General features: G+C 37.3%; 1 protein-coding gene across 1 annotated transcript; it reads left to right on the forward strand.

The window, feature by feature from the left end:
* The first annotated feature begins 322 nt into the window (after positions 1-322).
* Positions 323-23,666, forward strand: LOC111638544 (proto-oncogene tyrosine-protein kinase ROS-like). The gene is made up of 44 exons (XM_023384274.1): positions 323-550; positions 6,368-6,424; positions 10,113-10,172; positions 10,266-10,295; positions 10,376-10,436; positions 10,510-10,637; positions 11,384-11,483; positions 11,561-11,712; positions 11,784-11,940; positions 12,256-12,375; positions 12,443-12,624; positions 12,918-13,012; positions 13,457-13,896; positions 13,969-14,061; positions 14,143-14,352; positions 15,355-15,477; positions 15,545-15,717; positions 15,787-15,976; positions 16,352-16,508; positions 16,596-16,762; positions 16,831-17,003; positions 17,350-17,488; positions 17,554-17,807; positions 17,886-18,155; positions 18,218-18,405; positions 18,476-18,786; positions 18,852-19,058; positions 19,125-19,339; positions 19,419-19,557; positions 19,621-19,859; positions 19,929-20,102; positions 20,182-20,492; positions 20,572-20,756; positions 20,824-20,925; positions 21,013-21,154; positions 21,222-21,384; positions 21,453-21,517; positions 21,584-21,713; positions 21,785-21,882; positions 21,952-22,149; positions 22,233-22,367; positions 22,437-22,597; positions 22,667-22,767; positions 22,833-23,666. Exons 1-44 carry the CDS (start codon positions 455-457, stop codon positions 23,163-23,165), a joined length of 7,224 nt encoding a protein of 2,407 aa, XP_023240042.1. The 5' UTR covers positions 323-454; the 3' UTR covers positions 23,166-23,666.
* The last annotated feature ends 76 nt before the right edge of the window (positions 23,667-23,742 follow it).

Here is a 23,742-nt window from a genome sequence, read left to right on the forward strand (position 1 = left end):
GTGTGTGTATGTGTGACTAACTGTCGTTAGTTTGTCGTCGTTTCGGCAGATGGCGCTTCGACAGTTCGAGTGTTTTAGTCAATTGCGGTTCGAGTGGGTTCGTCACACTTCCGAGAACACGTGAAAAGGCTCTTTATTCTATCGCCTACGATTGCGGGTTCGAATTCGTGCGAATGCGATTTACGCAGACCTTCTTATAAGTGTGCATTTTAAGTTGTTAGCGCGTCCTATTAAATAAATAAATAAAATAAAATAGAAGGTAAGTGGATTTTAATTAAACTGACTTCTCCTTTTTTGATAACACAAAACGGTAATTGTGTTTTGTTTTTTCTTTTTTCTTTCCTCCTTTCGCTCTCGCCGATTGGTCGTTTCGCTTGGTGTGACGTCAGCGGCGGGGGGATAGAGAGAGGCGAGTGGTCTGTCGTCAAAAGTGATGTAGACTTCAAAGCGAGCGATGGCTTTTCTACACGGGACCATTTTTGTGATGATTTTCGCCACCCTGTCCGCGCGACTTCAGGAGGAATGCTCGACGGAATGCGTGCAAAGGGGGGTGAGTATGGCTTTTATTTACCTAAATTCCGATAGAAAACACTACTAAAAACTCTTAAAAACACGTCACAATTGAGCAAAGTGCAAATAAAACCAGGGAGGAAACCACGCAGCATCACCTTTCGTGCTGCAAGGTGGAGATATAAATCCTGCATCGGACCCGTTTTTTTGCAGCTTCTGTGATGGAGGTGATGCGGCGGTGCTGATAAAAGGGGTGCTGCAAGGGTTACTTCGCCTAAAAAATAGTTTTTCTGGAAGAGGGTGTTACGCAAATTCCGTTTTTGCGGCGTAAATACACGCTTATGTTATTGATAAAGCCGATAATTTAATTTAGGTTATTGATTTCTGCCCCCCTAACCAGCGTTACTGATGATAACTTGGTAGTTTACATCTAAAACTCGACCGAGGTGAGCGAAAATCTCGAGTAATGCGGGGTTATTGCACCCGGTTTTTTTCCACTCCTTTTGTCTTTAATTAAAAATCCTCCCCCGTCGGACGTATTTTTTTAAGGCAGATTTGCAGAAATTTCGTTACGTTGGGCATATTTTATACAGGTTGAAATGTGTAGATGATAAGGCCAGCTCGATCGTGTTACAGCTCCTTCTTCCCATCACGTTATACGTTCGATTTCGTAACTAAAGAAGCCTAAACTAGCTTTAGATATAATCTACATGTGTATAGAACTGCAAGGGATGAGTATCGGTTTCTTCTAACCCACAGCAATTCTCATGTCTATCAAGGGATTGGCCTTCTATGCAGAGCGCTCCTCTTTCACTCGACTCGACGTCACCCCTGTCACGTGACGGGGTTAATTAAACAGCCCTCTCGAACGTCACCCCTTTACCTCTTCCTCTCCTTTGTTTTCGCTAAATTTTAAGCTTTACTGGCGTAAAACTGAGGCTGCACGTTACTAAAATGCATTGTAGAATCGCCATTGTGACCTCATACGTTTCGCTGGTTCGGAGTTAGTTCTAGGAAGCAGCCTCCTTGCTACTAATGGACTATCAAATGTCAAGACACTCGGAACGACAAGTGGTTGGAGAATTTCTAGACTTCCGCTTGCATCTTCCGCATGTTTTAGCTGGTATTAAACGTTTCTTAATGATGATAAGTGGATGATTTTGGCGCGAATCTTGGCACTTGATGCCATATACAGTTTTTTTTTTAATCAAAATCGGCGAGAGAATTGCTGGAGGGAGCCAAAGTGGTGGTGCAATTTTGCTCGTAATTAGGAAGCGTGCCCCAAAAAACAATTAATTTCAGCTGCACGATCCTTTAAAACAATTGATTACACCTCTACAGTACCAAAAAACAAATTGAATGCAGCTCTATAATACCAAAAAACACGTGCTTGCACCTCTACAATGCCAAAGAAACAATTGATTGCACATCTACAATATCAAAAAACATACGATTGCACCTCTACAATACCAAAAAACTAATTGAATGACCTCTACAATACCAAAAAACACATGATTGCACCTCTACAATACCAGAAAAACAATTGATTGCCGCTCTATAATTAATCTATCGCACGAATATTTTGGGATAGGCTCCGTAATTAACGCATTCTGCATTGGGATTGGCTAACGTCACACCTATAAGCGGTATCAAATGGCTTTTGTGTCTTAATTGTTTAAAGTTTAATGGAGTTTTAATGCAATTTTGACGGGTTAAATAGAATTAAATGCGAGCAAATTTTAATTACAATTAATTTGCTTCTAGAATGCTTTTTTTTTTTTCTTTTTTCCTGAAACTTTGTTGCATCACGATTGACCTTCGCGAAAATTTGAGCTCGTTCTATACAAGTTTTTTGCGCGTTACATTGCTTAAGACGGACGGAATAAAATTGCGCGATTTTTTGACGCGGGACGAGGTTTACATGTTTTAATTTTGTGTAAAAAAAAAAGTAGAAAAATTTAATTTAGAAAGCAACCGGTTAGAATCCTGCTGGCTTTTCTACCAACGCTCGTTTGAAGAGGGGAGAAAGAAGAGTACGTCAGTTTGTCTGCCCGCGCGTGGACGTTTTATCTTCAGATCTAACGGAAATAAAACGGTTCAAACTTTTCTGTTGCATTACGGGCTTAATTTTTAATAAGATTAAAACAAAATTTTTTGCTAACACAACAACTTAACTAGCAATGTAAGGATTCACTAGGTTTATATGCGTCTCGTGAATTATGTTGCTACTTCATATAAAATGAATTCTTAGTTTGCTACATCCAGCATGAATCCTTATGTTGCTGGCTTCTTTTAGCATGAATCCTCATGTTGCTAGTTCGTCCAGCGTGTATCTTTAGTTTGCTAGTTCGTCTAGTATGAATCCTTATGTTGCTGGCTTCTTTTAGAAAGAATCCTCATGTTGCTGGCTTCTTTTAGCATGAATCCTCATGTTGCTAGTTCGTCCAGCGTGTATCTTTAGTTTGCTAGTTCGTCTAGTATGAATCCTTATGTTACTGGCTTCTTTTAGAAAGAATCCTCATGTTGCTGGCTTCTTTTAGCATGAATCCTCATGTTGCTAGTTCGTCCAGCGTGTATCTTTAGTTTGCTAGTTCGTCTAGTATGAATCCTTATGTTGCTGGCTTCTTCTAGCATGAATTCTCGTTGCTACTTTCATCAAGAGTGAATCCTCATTGTTAGTTTTTCTAGCAAAAATTCTGGTGTTACTACTACGTCCAGCACGAATCCTTATATTGTTAGCTTCTAGAGTCAGTCGAGTTGCTGGTTTGTCCAGCAGGGATTCTTATATTGCTAGTTTCTTCTAGCACGATCCCTCGAATTGTTAATTCATTCAAAATTATCATTCATAAATTTTATAATAACTTTACGAATCCAATAAAACATTTATTACTAATGAACGTAACTGACACGAGCCGAAAGACGTCACCTTCCTAGAAACAAGACTTAAGTGTGATTTCTGAACCTCTTAATTCAGAAAATCTTAAAAGATTCCGAATAGACGAATGATTTAGCACTCAAAAATAAAGAAAAATATAACAAGGGTGTGACCGGGATTTCTTCAAAATAGTGTGTGTGTGTGTTCTATATAAATTCCAAGAATCCGATATTGTTAGAGTGGGGTGCTAACTACTAACTCCATATATAGCTACGTTTTTTTCTCTCTCTGGCATTGTTTCTCATTATAAACGTTAAATGCTTAACGTAACCCACGAAATCCCTCCCCTCTTCAATTGCTACAGAAAACTGTTAGAAAAGTAGCGTTTTTTTCTTTTTGGACGTTTTCTTACGTTTTTCTAAACACCAAGAAACGTTTCTGGATTTATTAACGAGTACAACAGATACATTTTGTACTCTCCTCTGTACTTAGATACTCTTTAATTAATCAGCGAAAGAAAGAGTTTAATTATAGAACGGTTACGCCACCGCGATCTTCCTCTTATTGAAGATCGTGCTCCGAGATAACGAAAAAGAAAGAAAGAAAAGCGCTGAAGTAAGCTTCCCGTTCGTCCGTCCATCCGGCGCACGAAAATATACCATCGAATTTTAGGTTAAGGTCAAACGTGCCAAGGATTGGATTCCAAATTTGGCAGATTCCAGAAAACACTAAAACCTCCGTAATCCACCCCCAAAAAAAAATCGAGCGTAGCCTCGTGTGACGTGTTTTATAGTGTGATATCACACAGGAAAGGTTTAGTAATCGTATTTCTGGATATCATTTATCTGGAAAACACAACCGCACACGCGTCACAATGAGCATATTGTTAATTGCAAATTGTATAAAGCCAGCTGTTTAAGTCAGGCGGTCTTGTTCAACGATCGCATTGTCTCTTAACAGCAACTGGTTTTATAAAGAGTTTTATAAATATGTCTTTCAGTTTTGTTTTCGCAGAATTGGATTTCTCGGATACCGTAAATATTTTCCGATGCATAAACTTAGAATTATGTAATCCGATAACATATGTCTTCTCTGGTACATTTTATGAGTAATAATTGATGCGGTGGCTTGGTGTTGGCGTTTCTAATCATTTCGAACACTACGGTAACACTACGTAACACTGTAATTTGACAGTTTGTTTACGGATCTATGGTTACCGTCTACCAGGAATATTGTAAGACTAGCGTTTTTCACACGGTATTATCCTACAACATGCAACGAAAGTTCGGGTTTAATCGATAAAATTTCGTACGTATAGTGTTTATTATGCATTGTTTCGTAGAATTACTTGGCGTTGACTACCCGTTGTATGTATATTTTCGCAGTAATCTGCGTACAGTTTCCATTATTTCTCTATGAGACTACACAAAATACGTAGGTTTTATGAAGATTTCGTTGTAAATTTTAGGTTTCGTGCATGAAATACCATGCAAAACTAGTCTTAAGCTCTTATTTACTGTAGTGTTATGTGGATGAACTCCTAAAACACCACAAAAATAGAGTTTTAATCGATAAAATTGCGTACAAAAATCACCGTTGCATACGAAAACTACTCCAGCATTCGTCATCCATTCCTCCACAGAATCGACGATGATCGCAGCCGTTTGCGCGCGTGTTTTAACAGAAAAATCCCAGTTTTTTACACACCCAGGAGCATAATTGCATAACCGTTGCATGCGGCATCTCGTGCCAGAATTTTAGGCCAAACTCTCCCCCTTCCTCCCCCGCGCAAAAGTAGCTCCTTGTGTAACGTTTTTCTAGCACGCGACCTCACGATCCTGGGATCATTGATAAGCGAGTTCCCCTCATGCTTCCAATTCATCATCTCTTTATCGGCTGCTAACTCGTGACCCGTGACGACTCCGACCCTCGGAGATATGTCACATCGAATGGTTTTCAACTGCGGCCAGCGTCAGCCGTCACCACAGTAACTGGCACTAGCCGGGCTGGACTGCAAAAAGGCTAGTGTCTCTCGTCAAAATGGCGGATCGAAGTCACTTATCCACGGATCTGAAGATAAGGAATGCGTAAATCAAGGTTACGCGACTAGTTCTTGGAAAGTTAGCTTCGTTACGTTGCAGATGGATTGTATGTCCTTATATGTTTCTTTTAATAACCAGACATTCGCACGGGGGATCGTATGTCAAACACGCAAGCGCCATGTCGAAAATTTTAGGGAAAAACGTTACTTTGGTGCTCTAGCTCGCCCCATAAGCCACGGGTTACGCACGCTTTGCATGGATTTTTGGCGGCTCGAGTCTAAAAATAGCGCGCGGGTTTCTTTCTTTCTTTTTTTTTCTACCGCCGCATTCTTGCGCTTCCTGTCGAAAATTGTGACGTCTTTACCAGTCCGTGAATGACCTTCGGATCGTATAGTGTTACCATCTATCAGAAAATTAAGATTGTCGAATATTTTGATTTAGTTACTTGACATTTGAATCTTCTTCGCGCTCGGCTCTTGCTGCGTTTACCGCGCGTCAAAACGGGCACGTGATCGCTGGTGTTTACGATTTTCGTGACCGAAGCTCGCGTTTAAATTGTAATCTTTTCGTTAAACCCACCTTTATAATCCGCATCCATTTTTTTCGTGGGTGATTTTTAGTGTTTTAAATAAACCCTTACCCCATTTAGTATGGTACCTTTCTTAAACACTAGCAACGTGCTTAACCATACGAAACTGCTCTTAAATCTCACCTACATTTGGGGGGATTTCTAGTGTTTTAAAGCTCGTATCTCACCTCGTGTGGTGCCTGTTTTAAACACTAGCAACGTGCTTAACCATACGAAAACTGCTCTTAAACCTCTTTCATAATACCCGTCTTCATAATTTTTAGTGTTTTAAAACTCGTATTGAGCCTTTTTTAAACACTAGAAACGTCCTCAACTATACAAAAAAAAAACTGAAATTTTTCTTTTTTTCAGGTGTCTACAGAAAGAAGCTTTCAGTTGAATTGCAACGACACCTGCAAGCTGCAACAGGTAAGACCCGAAATTAAGGGAAGGAAACAGCCAGGAAACAAATTAAAAAAAAAATACTGTTTATCGTAGGGAACATCTTCAAAACATTGCAATTTCTCAATCCATCGTAAACATCTTAAGTCGATTTGCGTCATCGCGTGATGGATAGGCGTCAGGGATATTAAGGAAGGAACCTCTTTAACCTCCATTTTAGGGTAAAGTAATCGCTTATAAGTTACAAATGTTTGACAAATATCGGTCAAACACCAAGGCCAAACAATGTCACTCGATTAAAAATCGTTTTTAGTAGCCATCCGGTACGTTTTTGGATGGTGTCCTTTAGACCTTGGAACGACCAATGGGATGTGAGGAATATTGTAAACCTCTTTCCTCTGGTATGCCGTGTCAATAAACGACAGATTGTGCTTTCATTTTATTTTTTTAAGGGGGTAAACATAATGATTTTTTTGTGTTTCTCGATTAGTAAACGATAATCGTCATAAATAGAAGTGTTACGAAGATAGAAAACATGTTTACTTTTAGTGTATCCGGAATAGAAACGCGACGATTCGAATGTTACGCGTTCGCACACGTAAACAAAAAAAGTAGTGTGACGTCGTACGCTTTTCGAAATTTTGAAAATTCGACACGCGCGTTTGACGTCACAATAAAACGTGAAAGTTTTTTAAACGTTCGTGACGTCAGAATTTCTGTGTTTAATACCGAATTTTTAAACCCTTAAAGATTCGAAATCATCGAGAAACCGATACGCCGGCTACGTCATAGGAATTTTTAAAAAACGTCACACCGTGTTTACTGCGGGCGCCACCACAAAATTGGAAGAGATACTCGTGATTACGTGTTTTTTTTCTTCTTCCTTTTTTGTACAAAAGCCTGTTGTATGTCTAAAAATTAAAACGTCCGATAATACCAATCACTGTCAGTGTTTAACTAAAAGTCCTTGAATAGAACTATGTTACTTGAAAACCAATCTAGTTACACCCGCTGCGCGTGGTGATGTAACGTGGATGTAGGATCGGCTAATTACCCTTGTAATGGGTAACTTCCTTATTAGGTTAAAAAAGTACAGTCCGAATCGTTAACATCCAGCACACGGGCCATTGTTTTCTTTATTAGGGAGGGCCGCAACGTATAGAAGTGTCGCGTTACAATCGCGACAATGGGCGATTGAACCAATACAACGGCCGAGTCACTGATACCCAATAGTGACAAAGCTCAAGGAGAAGTAGGGGGGACAGGAGAGAAAAAAAAACTGTTCTTTGTCCATTTTGGAGATAAGCAACTTGAGGTATTGATTGATCAGTGTAATTTAAGATGGGGTGAAGTGGTCGCGGCCGTCCCAGCTATGGAATCTGAAGTGGTTTCCTAGAAAAACTTTACACTGCAGCGTGCTTCACATGTATACACTAACAGTATTAACTCTCTTCTCCCCCCCCTCTCTCTCTACCTCTACCTAATGAGACTGGAGCGAAGATAATTAAGTATCTAAGTAACTTAATATGAATTTTTACTGACGGGCATACGTGCCGGCTGCCATATTTTGCATATTGCAAATGGGTGGATGAAGTGCCACCCTTTCAATACCTCCCATTGTTTTCTAATCGTTTCTTCCCGGTAATGCTTCAAATATAGTTTTAATATATGTATATGTATATATATACACACACAAACACGAGTGCACACTCGAGAGTCTGGGAAGAAGTTCTTTAAAGCACCGATAATTCTTAATTAAATTCCTTAATTTTTGAATACTGAGAAACACAAGAGGAGGATTGTGTTTATTGCTTGGGTTGGAGGGAAGGCAGATTCAAAAGTGCCGCAGGTTTTTGCTTGGTTTTTTTTATTTTATTTTATTTTTTTAAGACCTAACGAGGCTGCTGTTACGTTTCGGACGTTTGTACCGCGTACGCTTGGTGGCGCGATTTATCTAGGAAGCGGTGTTTTCGGTGTTGCCACCTGCTGTAACGGGAGTTCGTTCACCTCTCTGCCGCTGTGGCGCTGATTGCAACACGATAATTAGCGGGGAGGTCGAATTTGACACCGAAATCATTAGAATTATTATGTCAAAAACTGCGCGACACTTCTTTCCCTCCCCCCTTCTAGCCGCGTTACTTTTTTAGGGAATAATTTCATTTAGTTCTATTTTTAGACGTCACGTGGGGGTTGAAAATAGGGCGCTTGTTACGGTTTGACTTAATTATGCCATATTTCGTCGAGTGGGCTTTTAGAATTTGAAGAATTTTTAAACATATTCTAAGAGTTCCCGGTGAATTAATGATATTAAATTGCATCTGGATCCTACTGTTACTGGGGGGAGGTTGTCGGTTTCGTAAACGGTGGCGACATCTGATGGTAAATGCGAATTTTAATGCCCTCGTTTTCTCGGCTTCGATGAGGTAGGGCCCTGCTGTGGAATCCGGGAGTTTCTCGGGGACGATCCGCTCCGGTTATCTCCGGACTCGTACCCCGCCGCCGACTGCTCCCATTGTCGGCCTGGCCGAACTCTTGGTGTAGCAAAAAGGCCCTCTTAGTGGCCGCAGAGTGGAAAGTTAAAAAAGGGCTCTTGGTTCGGTTCGATGGGCTAAAGCAATGTAACGTGAGAGCATTCTGCCACGGTGGAGTGCATTCCAGAAGGACTCTGTAGGGAAATTTGTCTTATCTAGGTGTTAGAGGTAGGAAGAAAACCTGTGAGACTCCGTGCGGGCAATCTGTTGGTCATACATCAACAAGAGTACTAGTGGTTGAGGCCATTGACTCAGGGACCTGTAATTGGGGTTTCTTTCAGAGTGGAGTCTAGGTATATTCCCCAGAGATTGAAAAATACCCTGATATAATCTTGTGTAAAAACACATAAAGGATTATTGTTTCTATATTCATATATAAATTGACCAGCCCAATTACATTCGTCGCCCTCTCATAGAAGTAAAATACTGTCCCAAGTATGATTTTGAAAGTAATACTGCCCTAATGACTCCTATCCCTATAAAAAATTAATATTACTTGTACTTACAGACAATAAAATCTTTAAGACTGCTTTTTAACATATATTTATTTGTTGAAAGAAGATTGGTAAAGTGCCTGCAAGCGGGCAAAGGAGATTACTCTATCCCAGACTCCATAAAAGCCCTCGATGGTCTTGCTGGTGTTTGATTGTTTTCGTCCTCTCTGACACATTGGTGGGCATGAGGAAAGGTCTCCAAATCCTTTTATTATGTATTTGTAAAGGCCCACAGTGGGGCAATCGGGTGATGAGACATAGGACTAGACATACAACAGCGCAGAGTCGGCAGCTTTGAGTCAAATCACACACAATTCCTGAGGGTCTAACACAGTTTCCAATTGAGTCTTTACAGCAGAAGCCTTTAGAGAATTACAGAAACACTACAGAATTATTTATTTTTAACTTACTATAAACAGAAAATTCTCTAGTCTTGTATCTTAATTAATATATTGATACTTTCACATAATGTCTTTATGTAAGGAAATTTTTAAATTACTAAACAAGTAATGCATTTCACTTATCTTCACGAATGCTTTCCCGCTGCATTCTTATGTTGCTTGTCTGTCGCAGAAGCAAAAGACGAGAACGTTCCCACCCTTAAAAATGCATTCTTGATTAATTTACTTCTAAATTAATGAGCTAAATGGCTATTTAATGAGCTACATTAAATGTTTTTTGATAATTTAGTGTCATTACGGTTGTGAAAGGTGGAAAGAAGGGCACGGACCTCTGTGTCATGATATCTGCGTAAGTATAAATATAATTAATGTAGATATAATTAAATTTATAATGTAATAATCCCTGATTTTTTTTTTTGTTGTTGTTTGTTTGTTCTCATAGCAAAGCAAAACTCGTGCATACCAAACCGGGGTGAGTCTTTTTAAACTGAAATTTATATAATTTAATTGCTCTTTATATTTTTTTTTACACCATTACATTTCTTTTTCTAGTCTTTATATTGTATTTTGGGGTGCAATCTCGCTATAACGTCCTACATACAAAATCTTAAAAGTATGTGCATCTAGACCGATAAAATTAATTGGGAATTTTAGACAATATTTTAAATGTATTTTGTGACTTTTAGACCAGATCGGCCTACCGGCGGCTCCCGTTTTATCTGCCGAATTACCGACCAACGACAGCATCACCATTCAGTGGACTAAGGCGTCGTACGATAACATAACATATTTAGTTCAGTGGAAATCTGAAGTGGTTTCCTAGAAAGATTATACACTGCAGCGTGCTTCACATGTATACACTAACAGTATTAACTCTCTTCTCCCCCCCCTCTCGATCTATGGTTACCGTCTACCAGGAATATTGTAAGACTAGCGTTTTTCACACGGTATTATCCTACAACATGCAACGAAATTTCGGGTTTAATCGATAAAATTTCGTANTGTAAAGTATAAGGTAAGTAATACTTATATTAAACTATTTAGTGAGAACTTTTTATTAGGATGAGTCAGTGAAGGTAATTTATTCGCAAACTGTTACCTAAAAGTAACGATTGGCAATATTGGGGCATTTGTCCCACTGTAGAGTAACTGGGTGAAACTCTGCAACGACTCTGCATGGAGATCAAGAATAAGCACAGAGATTTGTCATCACATGGCACAATCCTCTCACTGCCGTTCTCAAACTTGTCATAAGTCTTATTGACTTATGACAAGTTTGAGAACTTCAGGTGGGCAATTCCAAATTGCCTACCTTACAGTCCAGACCTTTTACCATTCAATTTTCATATATTCAGTGAATTGAAAGGTTGCAGTAGGTGCGGGAGATGGTCGTAGAATTTCCGAAGCAGAAACCAAATGATTTCTACGAGCACAAAATCGCTAGGCTCCATTACTCAAACGGAAAAATGCCTTGATGCTTGCAGTTGTTACTTTTAACTTACAGATAACAGTTTTCAATTAAAATACATTGGCTAATTTTCATTTGACTCACCCTAATATTTTGCATACTTTCAGTTTCGCATAGCTTGGATACTCCTACCCGAATACACACCGATTTTATCAAAGGAGAGTGTCGCTATTTCGACTTTACCTTACGGAGGTAAATGTTTAAGATACGAATATAAACATTTATACATAGATGCAAATTTGGTATTTAATTAAAATTGGCTTTTTCAGCACCGGCTAGCAGACCCATTATTACTCGATTAACTGCCGTGAGTCCCACGCACATATCAATTAGTTGGAATCCTCCCTTATTCCCTAATGGCCCCGTTTTGTCTTACGTGCTCTACCTTAACGAACATCCCAAAGGATACAGTTCCATCAAGGTATTAATCCACTCTAAATAACCCACGGTTTGAATTTCGGGAAGTGTCTCAAATTTGTTCATTCGGTTAAGGATGTGAATGGTAATTTGAGAGAGTTGTACTACATGTTCAATAATTTGAAACCTCAGACCTTGTACAATGTATCAATCACCACCAGGAATAAATTCGGTGAAGGACCGGCCGACGTCAGATTTATCGAAACGCCGCCTCCTAAAAGGGAAAGTAGAGGTACGTTTTTTGTATATTAAGTGCTAAATCTGACTCACAATTTGGCTTTTGTCTAGAGTATAGCTTAGGGTTTCACACTTTTACACATATTGCTATTTGTTGGAGGGGTTGCACCTGTATTGTGTTATAGTGTTAGGGTCACAACAAGTCTAGGTCTAGCACCGAATTATTTTTAGATGTAGAGTTAATTCATTAAACTGAGTCGTAACTGATCAGCACTGATAGCTTCTGGATAAAAGCCGAATTATAATTTGAATTAATTCTAAAGAATTCGATCATTTCCACTTTTCGTAACATTAAAAACATCCTTTTCAGATATTCTCCAGCCATTCTTCATCTTGGCAAACAAAGGAAAGTTACTGAAACAAAAAGTTAGATTCTCGGAACTGTCCGATATCGTTTACGACACTAACAACCCCTTTGTCATCATCAAAGGTAATTTTCATTTTTTTTATCCATACTTTCGTCAATTTTAGACAAGTAAGTTTAACGTATCTTACAGGAGTCGCCATACACGTAAAGCAGAATTTAGTTTTTATTTCCGATTCATCCGGGTCCGTATATTCGATATCCATGAACGATTTTAAAAACGTGAAGACGATCATTACCAGGAGGCCAACTTTGCCGGAAGTTCTCTCCATGGATTGGCTAAATAATAAATTATATATGGTAGAAAAGAACCAGGTTAGTTTTATTGTTATATATTTATTAATTTCTGTTAAAATATATATAAGATTATGTACTCTCATATAGTCTATATCCAACACAATTATAAGTATTTATGTATATAAGCATAGAAAATCTCTATTATAATCTTATGGGACTGCCGTCATATATATGGTGTGCTATTAAGCAGAAATGACACGTTAGTGTTAATTACTTGTAATGGAAAGTTATTAATACTTTAGGAGTTTGTAAAAGAAACAAAATTTAAAACAAAATATAAAGTTTTCTGATTTTCATGCATTGTTATAAAGATTTGTTTGGGTCTTCGTAATAAACATAAACCCGCCCAAAAGGACATAGGTGTGTACATGTTAACATGCATTCACTATGAATGGAGGAAAGACATGTTTGCATCATAATATAAGCATGACTTTTCTCTGACAGTGAGTGCACTTTCCTTCACTTATAGTAAATGCATTTTAACATGCTTGCTTCATATACTAAAGTAGAGCCTCTTTAGTATGATCAGGGGTGTCAGATCACTGGATTTTTGTATGTACAGTAAAAATTGCACTCGGATCACAGGTTAATTTATTGTATTAATCATGATTGCGACCCCTCCCTATATGCAACGAACAACTAGCAACTGGCAGTATATACATACTCTACATCACTCTCTCTCTGTCAAATATATCAAGTGGTAACATGAAAATTTCTCGTTTGCTATTCTACAGTGGAGTGACAGATTATGGATGTGTTGGACTGGCAAATGACAAACTATAGAGACTCTACTGTACTTATAACAAATAATAACTCAAAATTAATATAATAATAATAATAATTTTTCTAGGTTTCTCTATTGGATCAATACGAATGGTGACATTGCCGTGCTTCACAAAGTCGACCTCGTTTTGTTAGAAAACGGACCTGTGTGGCTTCAAAACACTCAAAAGATTTTGGAAAGCAAACAGCCTATTGTTTTCACCATCGATTACATAAATTTTAGGATAATTATTTCTAAATCCAACATCAATACTGTTTTCTCCCTGTCTCTGGACGGTACAGATGAGATCGACATCAGGAAAAATTCTCAAAATCCGATGTTCTCTAACATCAAAAGTCTCGTTCTGTATAACAATCTCCTGTTCTGGGAATCCGGAGAGAAAGTTTTCGGAGAAGAATATAATGCTCAGAATAATAAATATTACGGAAATAATGTGTATTTTCTCATGAATACGGGACCTTTTTCCAATTTGAACATATTTCATCCCAACATTCAACCGTATCCAGGTTTGCTAATTTTTTTTCTCTTAAATATTGAATTATAGAAAGCAGGTGCTAAGTTAAAAATATCCTATTTAGTTCCCTTAGATCCCGTGGAAGACGTACAAGTCATCTTTGATGAGGAAATCGGAAAAATTTCTTGGAAGAAACCAAAATTGTTAAACATTCTTGGTACAGAAATATATTTTTGTTTATTAGTATGAGAAAAATGATACGTTTTAAAGTTTAACTTTGAAACATTTTACTCGACAGGCAAAGGCGCTTGGCAGCAATGGCTTTACGAAGTGCAGTTGCTGAATCACATTAACGGAGTAAAGAAAATCGAAACCAACGTGAGCAGTACCAGTTACATATTTTATAATTTGTATCCTAACACTTTATACTCGGTAAAAGTGAGAGCCTTCAGTCCGGGCGGAAAAGGACCTTGGTCGAAAGAATTTTCTGGGAAGACTTTAAAGCCTGGTAAGTAAATATATAGGAATATTGAATACAATGGTTTAAATGATACAACGGCTCAAAAAGTTTTTTGTGCTCAGTCCACTTCCGGAGAATATGTGCACCTCTGGTGGTACGTACAACATCCAATCGGTAGAACAAAGACATTTTTGGATGTCTTTGTCGTACAAGGGCTCTCCAATTAGACTTCCACAGTAAATGTTGGATGATGCCTGAATGCATTCATGTTCAGTCTTTTCTAGCCTGACATGATGCTCTCATTCACACTGCTGTCTGCATGCAGTTGTTTTACTACTTGCGTATGGCTGGTGGAGAAGGCGGTGACTTCCTGAATTATGTTCTCAAGTTCCTTTGCACTTGTGTCTAATCTGGTTTCAATAAATTATGCTACATGCTGCATCTTTTCCTAAGCAGATATCATGTTTAGATTAAACAGTTCCTTGTCATCTGAAATAAACAAGAAAGGCTAGTCAATACTTGTCCAGAAACCTTTTTGAGTTTGTACGTTATTTGAACCACAGTGCATCTTTAATAGTGCTGCTCTGTTGATATCTAAGAAGATATTTGAAAGAAGAAAGATAGAAGACAGAACTCTTCTACCTTTCTTCTTTCAAATCTCTTCTTAGAGATCAATAGATGAGGATTGAATCAGAATTAGTTGGTCTGAGAGATAATACTTCTGGATTCTCTCCGATTCTAGGGGAAATTGTCTTTTTATAAAAGTGAAAATTTCTGCTATTGGCCAGATATTTGGAGTTTAGTTTGTCCTAAGTCTTCAGAAATACTTCAACACAATTATACAATAACCTTATCTCCATCTCTCTCCCATTACAAAGATGACAAGAAAATAATATAACCATGATTGCGTGACATTAGTTGGGGATGAAAGTACTTCGGACATTTTATCATTTGTTGCTAGCAGTCTCGCGTTTGTTAGCTAATATTAAAGATATGATTATACCACCATTTCAGGGAGTAATCAAGTTAAAATGTATTTAATATTTTTAGGAACTCTTGGATATCCATACATCATCTGGAGTACCGGTGGAAAGTTAGCTACCTCAAACTTACTAGGCGATAACATTAGTCCTCTAATTCTTGCTTCGTCGTTCGATCAAGTTCATATCACAGGTTAGACTTTAATTTATACAATATCAAATAATATTGATCGGCGTGTTAATCAAATCAACTTTTATAGATGTCAGTTGGTATAATCAGATGGTATTTCTCGTCACCAACAACAGTAATATTCATACATATAACATGAAAAGCAAATTGTTAACTACACTACCAAGCTTTTCTAATGTTACTAGCATCGCCATAGATTGGCTTGCACCGAAACTTTATTGGTCTAGTCCCTTAAGACAAATGGTAAGAATTTATTAATGGATGATGTGCAAATCTGTTTTTCTCCCATTAAACTCGAGTTTTTTAAAACAGATATCGAGAGCAAATTTAGATGGAAGTGACCCCGAACACTTCCACATAATTACAATTGCAAGAGAGCTCACTGTAGATTCATTATCAGCTTATATATATTGGGCAACGGCTCATAGCATAGAATTTTCGAGACTGAATGGTGTGCAACATGAAGTATACTTTCAAACAAGTTTATTTTCTGGAAAATATGGTAAGAACTAAAATTATTTGTGCAGTGTTTCTGTCACTTAGCCGCCTCGTGGGAAGATCAATCAATGATATATTGGCACCTTGTTTTATCAGCAGGTACACCTTGCTTGTACCTGCTGATAAAGAAATTCATCGTTACATTTATGATAACTTCCCAATTGAATCGCACACAGTTTTGAACATGTATTGTGCATATATTCAACATATTATTCAAGCAGTTAAGAGAAAATTGGCACTTCTATCACTGGATTCAGCAGTTTTTACATGTTTTTCTTGTTTCCCGATATCAATAAGTGAAACTGGCAGCTAATTGACTGAAACAAACTGTAATTTTTTCTGAATTAAATAATGGTTAAAATAACTATGTAAAATTTAGTTATAGGATTAGCTATAGACTACGACGGCCAATCCATCTACTGGACCCTAAGAAGCTATGAAGGAACTACTCTGTACAAAGCTCCGCTTGCAAGTAGAATTAAGGCAAACATACAGAGATATGTAGAAACAATTGCTTCCCTGGAAGCACATGATGTGTAGGTAAACATTTCTTTCCATTTTTAATAAATGCTTCTAACAGTTACATGTTTAGGATTACATGTATTAATATGAATTTCTTACAGTTCTGGTCCTTTCGGACTTTATAGTGAGAGGTTATTTTGGTTAAAGGATGGACAAAAGGCCATCATTAGTAATTTAACAGGGCAAAATATGGCTTATCTAAAGGGACTAGAGTCTTATAAACTTCAAACTCTTACCGTCGTTGACCCTTCTCTTCATTACATACCAGGTATTATCTTAATTTAACAGTTTTATCTTATTAATTAAGCAAGAGATTTTAAGTATGCCCTTTTTTAGGAAAGGACAGGAGTAAAATCAACGTAATTCCGTATGCAATTCAAGAAAATCAGGTACAAGTTAATGGTTTGTGGGACAGATTTAATATCACTTGGAATTTGGAAAGCGGCGTTAACTACGGAACAGTTTATTACGAAATGAAAATAGAAACCGAACGGAAATCATTTACATTTGTAAGTAACAGAGGGTGAGGGTCAGTTTAAGGTCTGAAGGCAGCGTGGCACCGCAACTAGGGAGTTCACTACATAGTCTGTCTTCACTCCACTAGACATCAAACTATAGACACATGCTTCAACGCGTGTCTATAGTTTGATGTCTAGCAATTGCTTCCAATGATGCAACTCCTAGCATCACATTTGATGCCTATGCCACACGGCACCAAGTTAGTTGCTGCTAGAAACAAGATAATATCTTGTCAATTGCAGTGAAGCTCCTGATTGCCTTTGGGTTATAAACTGGCCTTTACTTTGTACTCATTATTTGTAAATAATTAATTGAAGAATATGTTCTTCTTTTTAGAGTACCGAACAAACGTTTTATCGATTTCCAACCGATACTAGATTACCTCCATACACGCCAATAAAAATTGAAATGAGAGCCTTTACATTTTGGGCATCATCTCAAAAAACTTCTTTTGTTTTACATTCGCCAATGTCGGGTATGTATCGAATAATTCTTTTTAATTAAAGAAAAACATTTACGTTTAATTATTTTACCCTTTAGTTCCATCGCAACCAGTAAATCCAAGAGTTTTTATCTCATACAAGAGACCTGAACCACACAAAAATCAAATCGATGCGGAATTTAGATGGAAGCCCCCGGTTCATCCAAACGGTATTATTCTTGGGTATTTTATCAATTGCTGGTTTGCTCATGGCGATCACAACGTTTCAGTGTCAAGTGACTTTAAGCTGAATGGAACCGTTTTGAAATTTCAATTACCCGATCTCCTGCCCCGCACTACTTATTATTTTCAAGTGCGTAACCATTTAGAATATGAATAAATCCCTGAATTTTAACGTTTTTCAGTGACGTGGCAATTATTTTTTTTTTAGGTGTCTTGTTATACTCAAGCTGGAATCAGTCCACCCAGTGACATAGCCAAGGCGGATACTTCGGTAGAATTACCGGTGCCGAAACTACTTTTGGCTAAAAATGATGCAGTTAAGGTCACAGACATCGACACTCAGGAAGAACAGTTGCTGTCTAACAAAGTTTCGCCACCTATTGATGTTGCATGCCTGAATAACGAGGATAAAGTGTTCTGGATTGAAGAAAATGGTTCTTTGATGACATCTAACATCAACGGCACTAATACAATTTTGGTAAGTTTCTATATCTTTGTTTTAAATGCTCAAAAGGGATCGATTAATGTCTCAATTTTCAGATCCGGAATCTTCCGCAAAAGAGCACGAGTTTGACCGCAGACTGGATTACTAGAAAATTGTTTTGGACTCAAGTGGAAGATAATGTCGGCAGTATATGGGTTTTGGATTTGAATTATAATGGCGAACCCATATCGCTTATCAATAAATTGTCATTTATAGCAGCCGTCGAAGTCGAACCCTTTACTGGGTTAGTAATTATGATAAAATAGTAAAGAATTTCATTGTTCCTATATTTAAATTTCCAAACATATTTTCAGGCATTTATTCTGGACACTCATTAATAGAAACGGTATCGGTCAGATGATGATTTCGGATACGAACGGACGAAACATTCGTCCCTTCTTTTCACAAAACGATTATTTATACTACAATAGAACTCACAGATCGAAGAGGGAGAAGTGTAACTGCCCTGTCGCTCCTAGAGTAGGATCGGCAATAGCTATCGACTATACAGAAAAAGATCCTAAAGTCATATGGGTAAACGGTGAACAGGGTCACATATGGTCTTCAGATCTTCGAGGCTGCACTTGTTATCCTCTACTGACGGCATTGCCAAATAAAGATATAGGTAAATCTTATTTACAGTAAAGTTTTTCACGTTTGACAACGAGTATAATATGATTTTTGGTGTAGGATTGCCACCTACTTCAATCGCCGTCGATAAAAATAAGTTATACTGGTCAAATTCTGCTAAAGGTAGAGTTTACAGTGTACCCAAAAACATAAGAGTGTCTAGTGATCCGGCTGCCCAGCATTCGCAGTACTATGATATCACATTTGAAGTTGTCGGAAGAGTAAGAGGTATTAGGGCAGTTGCCGATTCTCTTCAGCCTCTACCAGGTATGTGAAAACTGAAGGAAACACTGTTCAATTGTAAATTTTTATGCAATAGCTTCTGTTTTGTAGATGCCGAATGTTTATTTCCGGAAGAGTATAATGGAATCGCCTCATTGCGTTCTTCCACCGCTTCCAGTTTTATTCTGGATTTGGAACCTGCGACGTTGCCTTCGTCTTGCCAAAACATGTCACCTTCATCCATTCTGTATACCATTTATTATGGAGAATATTATTCTGATAGAGAGAGCTGCATGCGGAATTATACATTTTTATGTTTACATTCGGTGAGGAATTAAATTGCAAGAGCTCGAAAACTCTTTGTAAAAGGTTAATCTTACAAAAATTTTAATTTGTTCTTTCCAGAAAACTTATAATACAACGATAACAATTAATAAACTTCAGCCATTTACAAATTATACTGTTCGGGTGGCCATAAGTAACTTCTATAGTCAACAAACTGAAATTGTAGGTCCGGTTACAGTTTTCCAGACTAAAGAAGGAGGTATGTAAATCAATACTTTCTCACATTTGCATAAATATCTTTTAATATCGGATATAACATTAGGTCCAATCCCAGTTCGTAATGTCAGAGCCATCACAGTTGCACCTAATCAAATAGATGTCTTTTGGGAACCTCCTAGAATGGTAAAGAGCGGTCCACTGAGATATGAACTAAGATGGAGATCAGACGTTAAGAACAAGAGTTCGGAATCTGCCATTTCCATTAGCAGATCATCGCTTTTTAACAAACAATATAATGTCTCCCTAAAATATCTTCATCACGGTACAAGATATTACATTGTCGTAAGTGATCCTCTCAATGTATTGGCTCACGTACAGTAGTACAAAGATAAAAAATTCAGTATTTTCTAGGTCAGAACGTATACCAATAGCGGAGACATGTTTAGCGACAGTTATGAAGCCACTGCCACGACTTATCAACTACCTTCTGATTTAGTTCTAATAAAAGTCACTTCAGAATCATTCCTTCTGCAGTGGAGATCACCAGTGGATATAATTCACACTCATGCACTGGAAGTTACAAGGGTACTGCACAATACATTACACACAATTCGTAAATCTTATGTAATCTTGTGATAATTTATTCATTTCTTTCTGCATCCAGATTGCATCTAAAGAAATGTTCTTTTATAAAACATATCAAACAAACTCCGGGATTCTCTACAACTTTACCGTTGATAACTTATTATCGAGAACCCAATACAGAGCGAGGCTTATTCTGACTTATTATCCTCATTATGTCACTTACATCCATCCTCAAAATGAAAAAGGCTTCATTTTTAAAACTGTGGGAGATAAACCGGGCATACCAGGTGCGCCATTTGTTAGGAAGATCAGAGCGGGAGATTACCAAGTAATCTGGGAAGGAGTAAGGAGATTTAACGACGAATTTTTGACTTACGAATTACAGTTTAGGTAATGATTTTTTTTTTTTTATTGATTTATGTGTAAAATGACTCATTACTTGTAATTTAAAGTGTTGTTTCAATTCTAGTCCCATAGGTGACGACGACAGTGTTTTAAATTGGAAAACCGCAACCAATACATCAAGTACAAACTGGATAATTGAGGAGTTACCAGTCAAAGTTACTTACTTGTTTCGCGTCGGTGCTACTAATGAATATGGTTCAAGTGATTATAGTGCAGTCAGCTCAAAGTTTTTTCTTCCTGCGCCCGGAGGTATTAAATATAATATAATAAAAATCCTCTTTAAAGTGACATTTTCTTGAAACAGTTCATTTTGTAGGCTTTATACATCCAGAAGATGAACAAATGGTGATCATTTTTGCTTCTTTGTTAGCTGCTGTAATATTAATAGTGATATTTCTCATTCTTGGTTTATGTATTGGTATGTATATTATAGTAATTCTTTATAGTAAATGTATACAATATGGCTTTTACAATAGCAATTACTAAATTAAAAACACATATTTAGCCAAATCTCAAAGCAATAAGAAGAAAACCATGCTGCAAATGTCTATTCAGAACCATTCTCCTCACGTCGAGCTCGCTACTCTTCAAGAATTACCACAAAATGGGAACTTTGTTCATGAAAACAATCAGTTGTATGGTTTAGGGTGAGTAGAAAACTTTAGAAAAGAAATCCTTTACAAAATTTATTTTAACAATTAACTTTAATTACAGAGATGCACCACCCGACGAAGAATTGACAGGCTCGCAACAGATCCGAAGAGAGCAAATCATGTTGACTAAATTCTTGGGAAGCGGGGCATTCGGGGAAGTGTTTGAAGGAATCGCTCACGAGTTAATGGGAGAAGGTACGCCGCCCGTTAGAGTAGCCGTGAAGGTTAGTGAAGTTTGTATTTGCTTACGGACTACTTTGTGGAACAGTTGCTTAATAAGAATTCTTCGTAGACACTACGTAAAGGTGCCACCGATCAAGAAAAAGCAGGATTTTTGAAAGAAGCAAAGTTAATGAGGTATACACAAATATTTATTTGAATTTCTTTTTACGGAATTTGATAAAATCCATTTTTTTTTTTTAGCAATTTTCATCATGATCATATATTAAGACTGCTTGGTGTTTGCTTGGATAACAATATCAACTTTATAATTTTGGAACTGATGGAGGGTGGCGACTTGTTGTCTTATCTGAGGGCAAACAGACCCACCGTGGTGAGTCTTAGGCAGTATTCTCTCATAATAGCACACATAGAATTATATTTATTAATTAAATAATATTCCAGAGATGTGCCAGTCCATTAACCTTAGATGATTTGATGAGTATATGTGTTCATGTTGCTAGCGGATGCAAATATTTAGAAGAAATGCATTTTGTACATAGGTTAGTTCACTTTAATTTAATAAGTACTGTTTAAACCTGAAAATTTTAAAATCAAATTGCATTTTTCAGAGATTTAGCAGCTCGTAACTGCTTAGTTTCTGGCAACGATTCGTCAAACCGAATAGTAAAAATCGGCGATTTTGGTCTCGCGAGGGATATTTACAAAAATGATTATTATCGTAAAGAGGGAGAAGGACTTCTTCCTGTTCGGTGGCTCTCACCCGAATCACTAATGGACGGCGTATTCACTACACAGTCCGATATCTGGTATGTATAATATCCATTTCCTACGTTCTCTTATAATATTTGTAAACCACATCAAAATAATGTCATTAATGGTATATGTATAGGGCATTCGGAGTTCTTCTGTGGGAAGTAATGACGTTAGGCCAACAACCGTATCCAGCTAGGAGCAACTTAGAAGTTTTACAGTATGTTAGAGAGGGAGGACACTTGGATAAGCCCGATAACTGTCCAGAAAACTTGTATGCATCTTTAAATTTTTAAAACTTTTAAAAAATTAAAAGTAAACTAACACAAAAACATTCTTTCAGCTACCAATTGATGCTCATGTGTTGGAATTATAGTCCTCTTGATCGTCCCTCGTTTACTTATTGTCTACAGAGGCTTCAAGAACTTAGACAGACAACGGCTAATAGACTGATACCATTTGCCAGTGTGCACAATCACATATACTGTAGTTCAGTCACGACAGGTGACTAATTTCTGGACTCTAATAGCTTATATTTTACTCAACTGATCAGATTTTTTTTTCAATTTTCAGACGATGATTCTACTAGCATTTTGATCGGTGAAAATTACATTGACACGGAATTATCCAGTATAAACACGCCTAGTTTGGATAACAGTTATCGTCACCGAAATGTAAGTTTCATTTATCTATGGAAATTCTCACAGAAACATGTATAACTTACATTTACATAAATTAGGCCAAGAGAATAAACAGGAGACGGAATCGAAGGAGGACATTTTCGGTTAATGACAGTTCTGACAGTTTGACCAGAACAGGTCTAGAATGTGGCATATGGCATACATCGTGTCCACAAGTTAACATGTCCCTACCCGTGGAAACCGTCAAATATTTAGAGCTTTTACCTGATCAAGGAGACAGTAGCGACGGCTACGAAATCCCGTTAAGACTACAGTTAAAGAACCGACAGCAGTATGGTAAAATAAACACGAACTATCCATCCTACTCTAGGGACCACAGACCATACTCCAGGGACAGTAGATCGTACTCCAGTGAACAGAGTTTTTTATGAGAATTACTACAATTTTAAACTTCGGGAAAGATTAAAAAAAATGTAGCAAGCGGGCTACATTCCTAATTTAAACATTAAAATGGGTACATCAAAATGACAAATATGTGATGCAGCCGGGACCAACAAGAAATCTTGTGATCCGACTCTGTACAGAACCGCATCAACCTCCGCGAACAAATGTATTTATGAGATTCGATCGAAGGGGGAATACAGGAAACGAGCTTGACTTATAATCTGTGATTTTTAAACTTAGCACACAAAGTTCTTCAGTACAAAGAGAAAATATAATTAAGGATCCACACGTTTACAGTAGAAAAACATGGTAGGAAACATGTACATACGGTTTATTGTAGAGTACAAAGTAATGCTTATTAGATTATCTAATAAATTATTAGTAGTTGCGGCGACTAGATGAAAAACACATATATTATTTTTTTTATTTTAATTACTTCAACTATATAATTGTCTTTCCTAAAAAAATTTATAACTCTTACACAGAAACCAAACTATTTTAATATACTAATATATCCAAAATTTTGTAATGAATATATAATATATATATTTTTTACATATATGA

The sequence above is a fragment of the Centruroides sculpturatus genome, unplaced genomic scaffold (genome assembly GCF_000671375.1).
Source record: "Centruroides sculpturatus isolate CEXI.00-Female unplaced genomic scaffold, Cexi_2.0 scaffold142, whole genome shotgun sequence".
NCBI classification, from domain to species: Eukaryota; Metazoa; Arthropoda; class Arachnida; order Scorpiones; family Buthidae; genus Centruroides; species Centruroides sculpturatus.

Bases quoted from the DNA above. Each gene is read 5' to 3' on its own strand.
- LOC111638544 (XM_023384274.1), top strand. From the start codon at position 455: ATGGCTTTTCTACACGGGACCATTTTTGTGATGATTTTCGCCACCCTG. The intron at 14,062-14,142 runs GTACAGAAATAT...TTTACTCGACAG, and splicing joins AAAATTGTTAAACATTCTTG to GCAAAGGCGCTTGGCAGCAA. The intron at 21,155-21,221 runs GTGAGTAGAAAA...CTTTAATTACAG, and splicing joins AATCAGTTGTATGGTTTAGG to AGATGCACCACCCGACGAAG.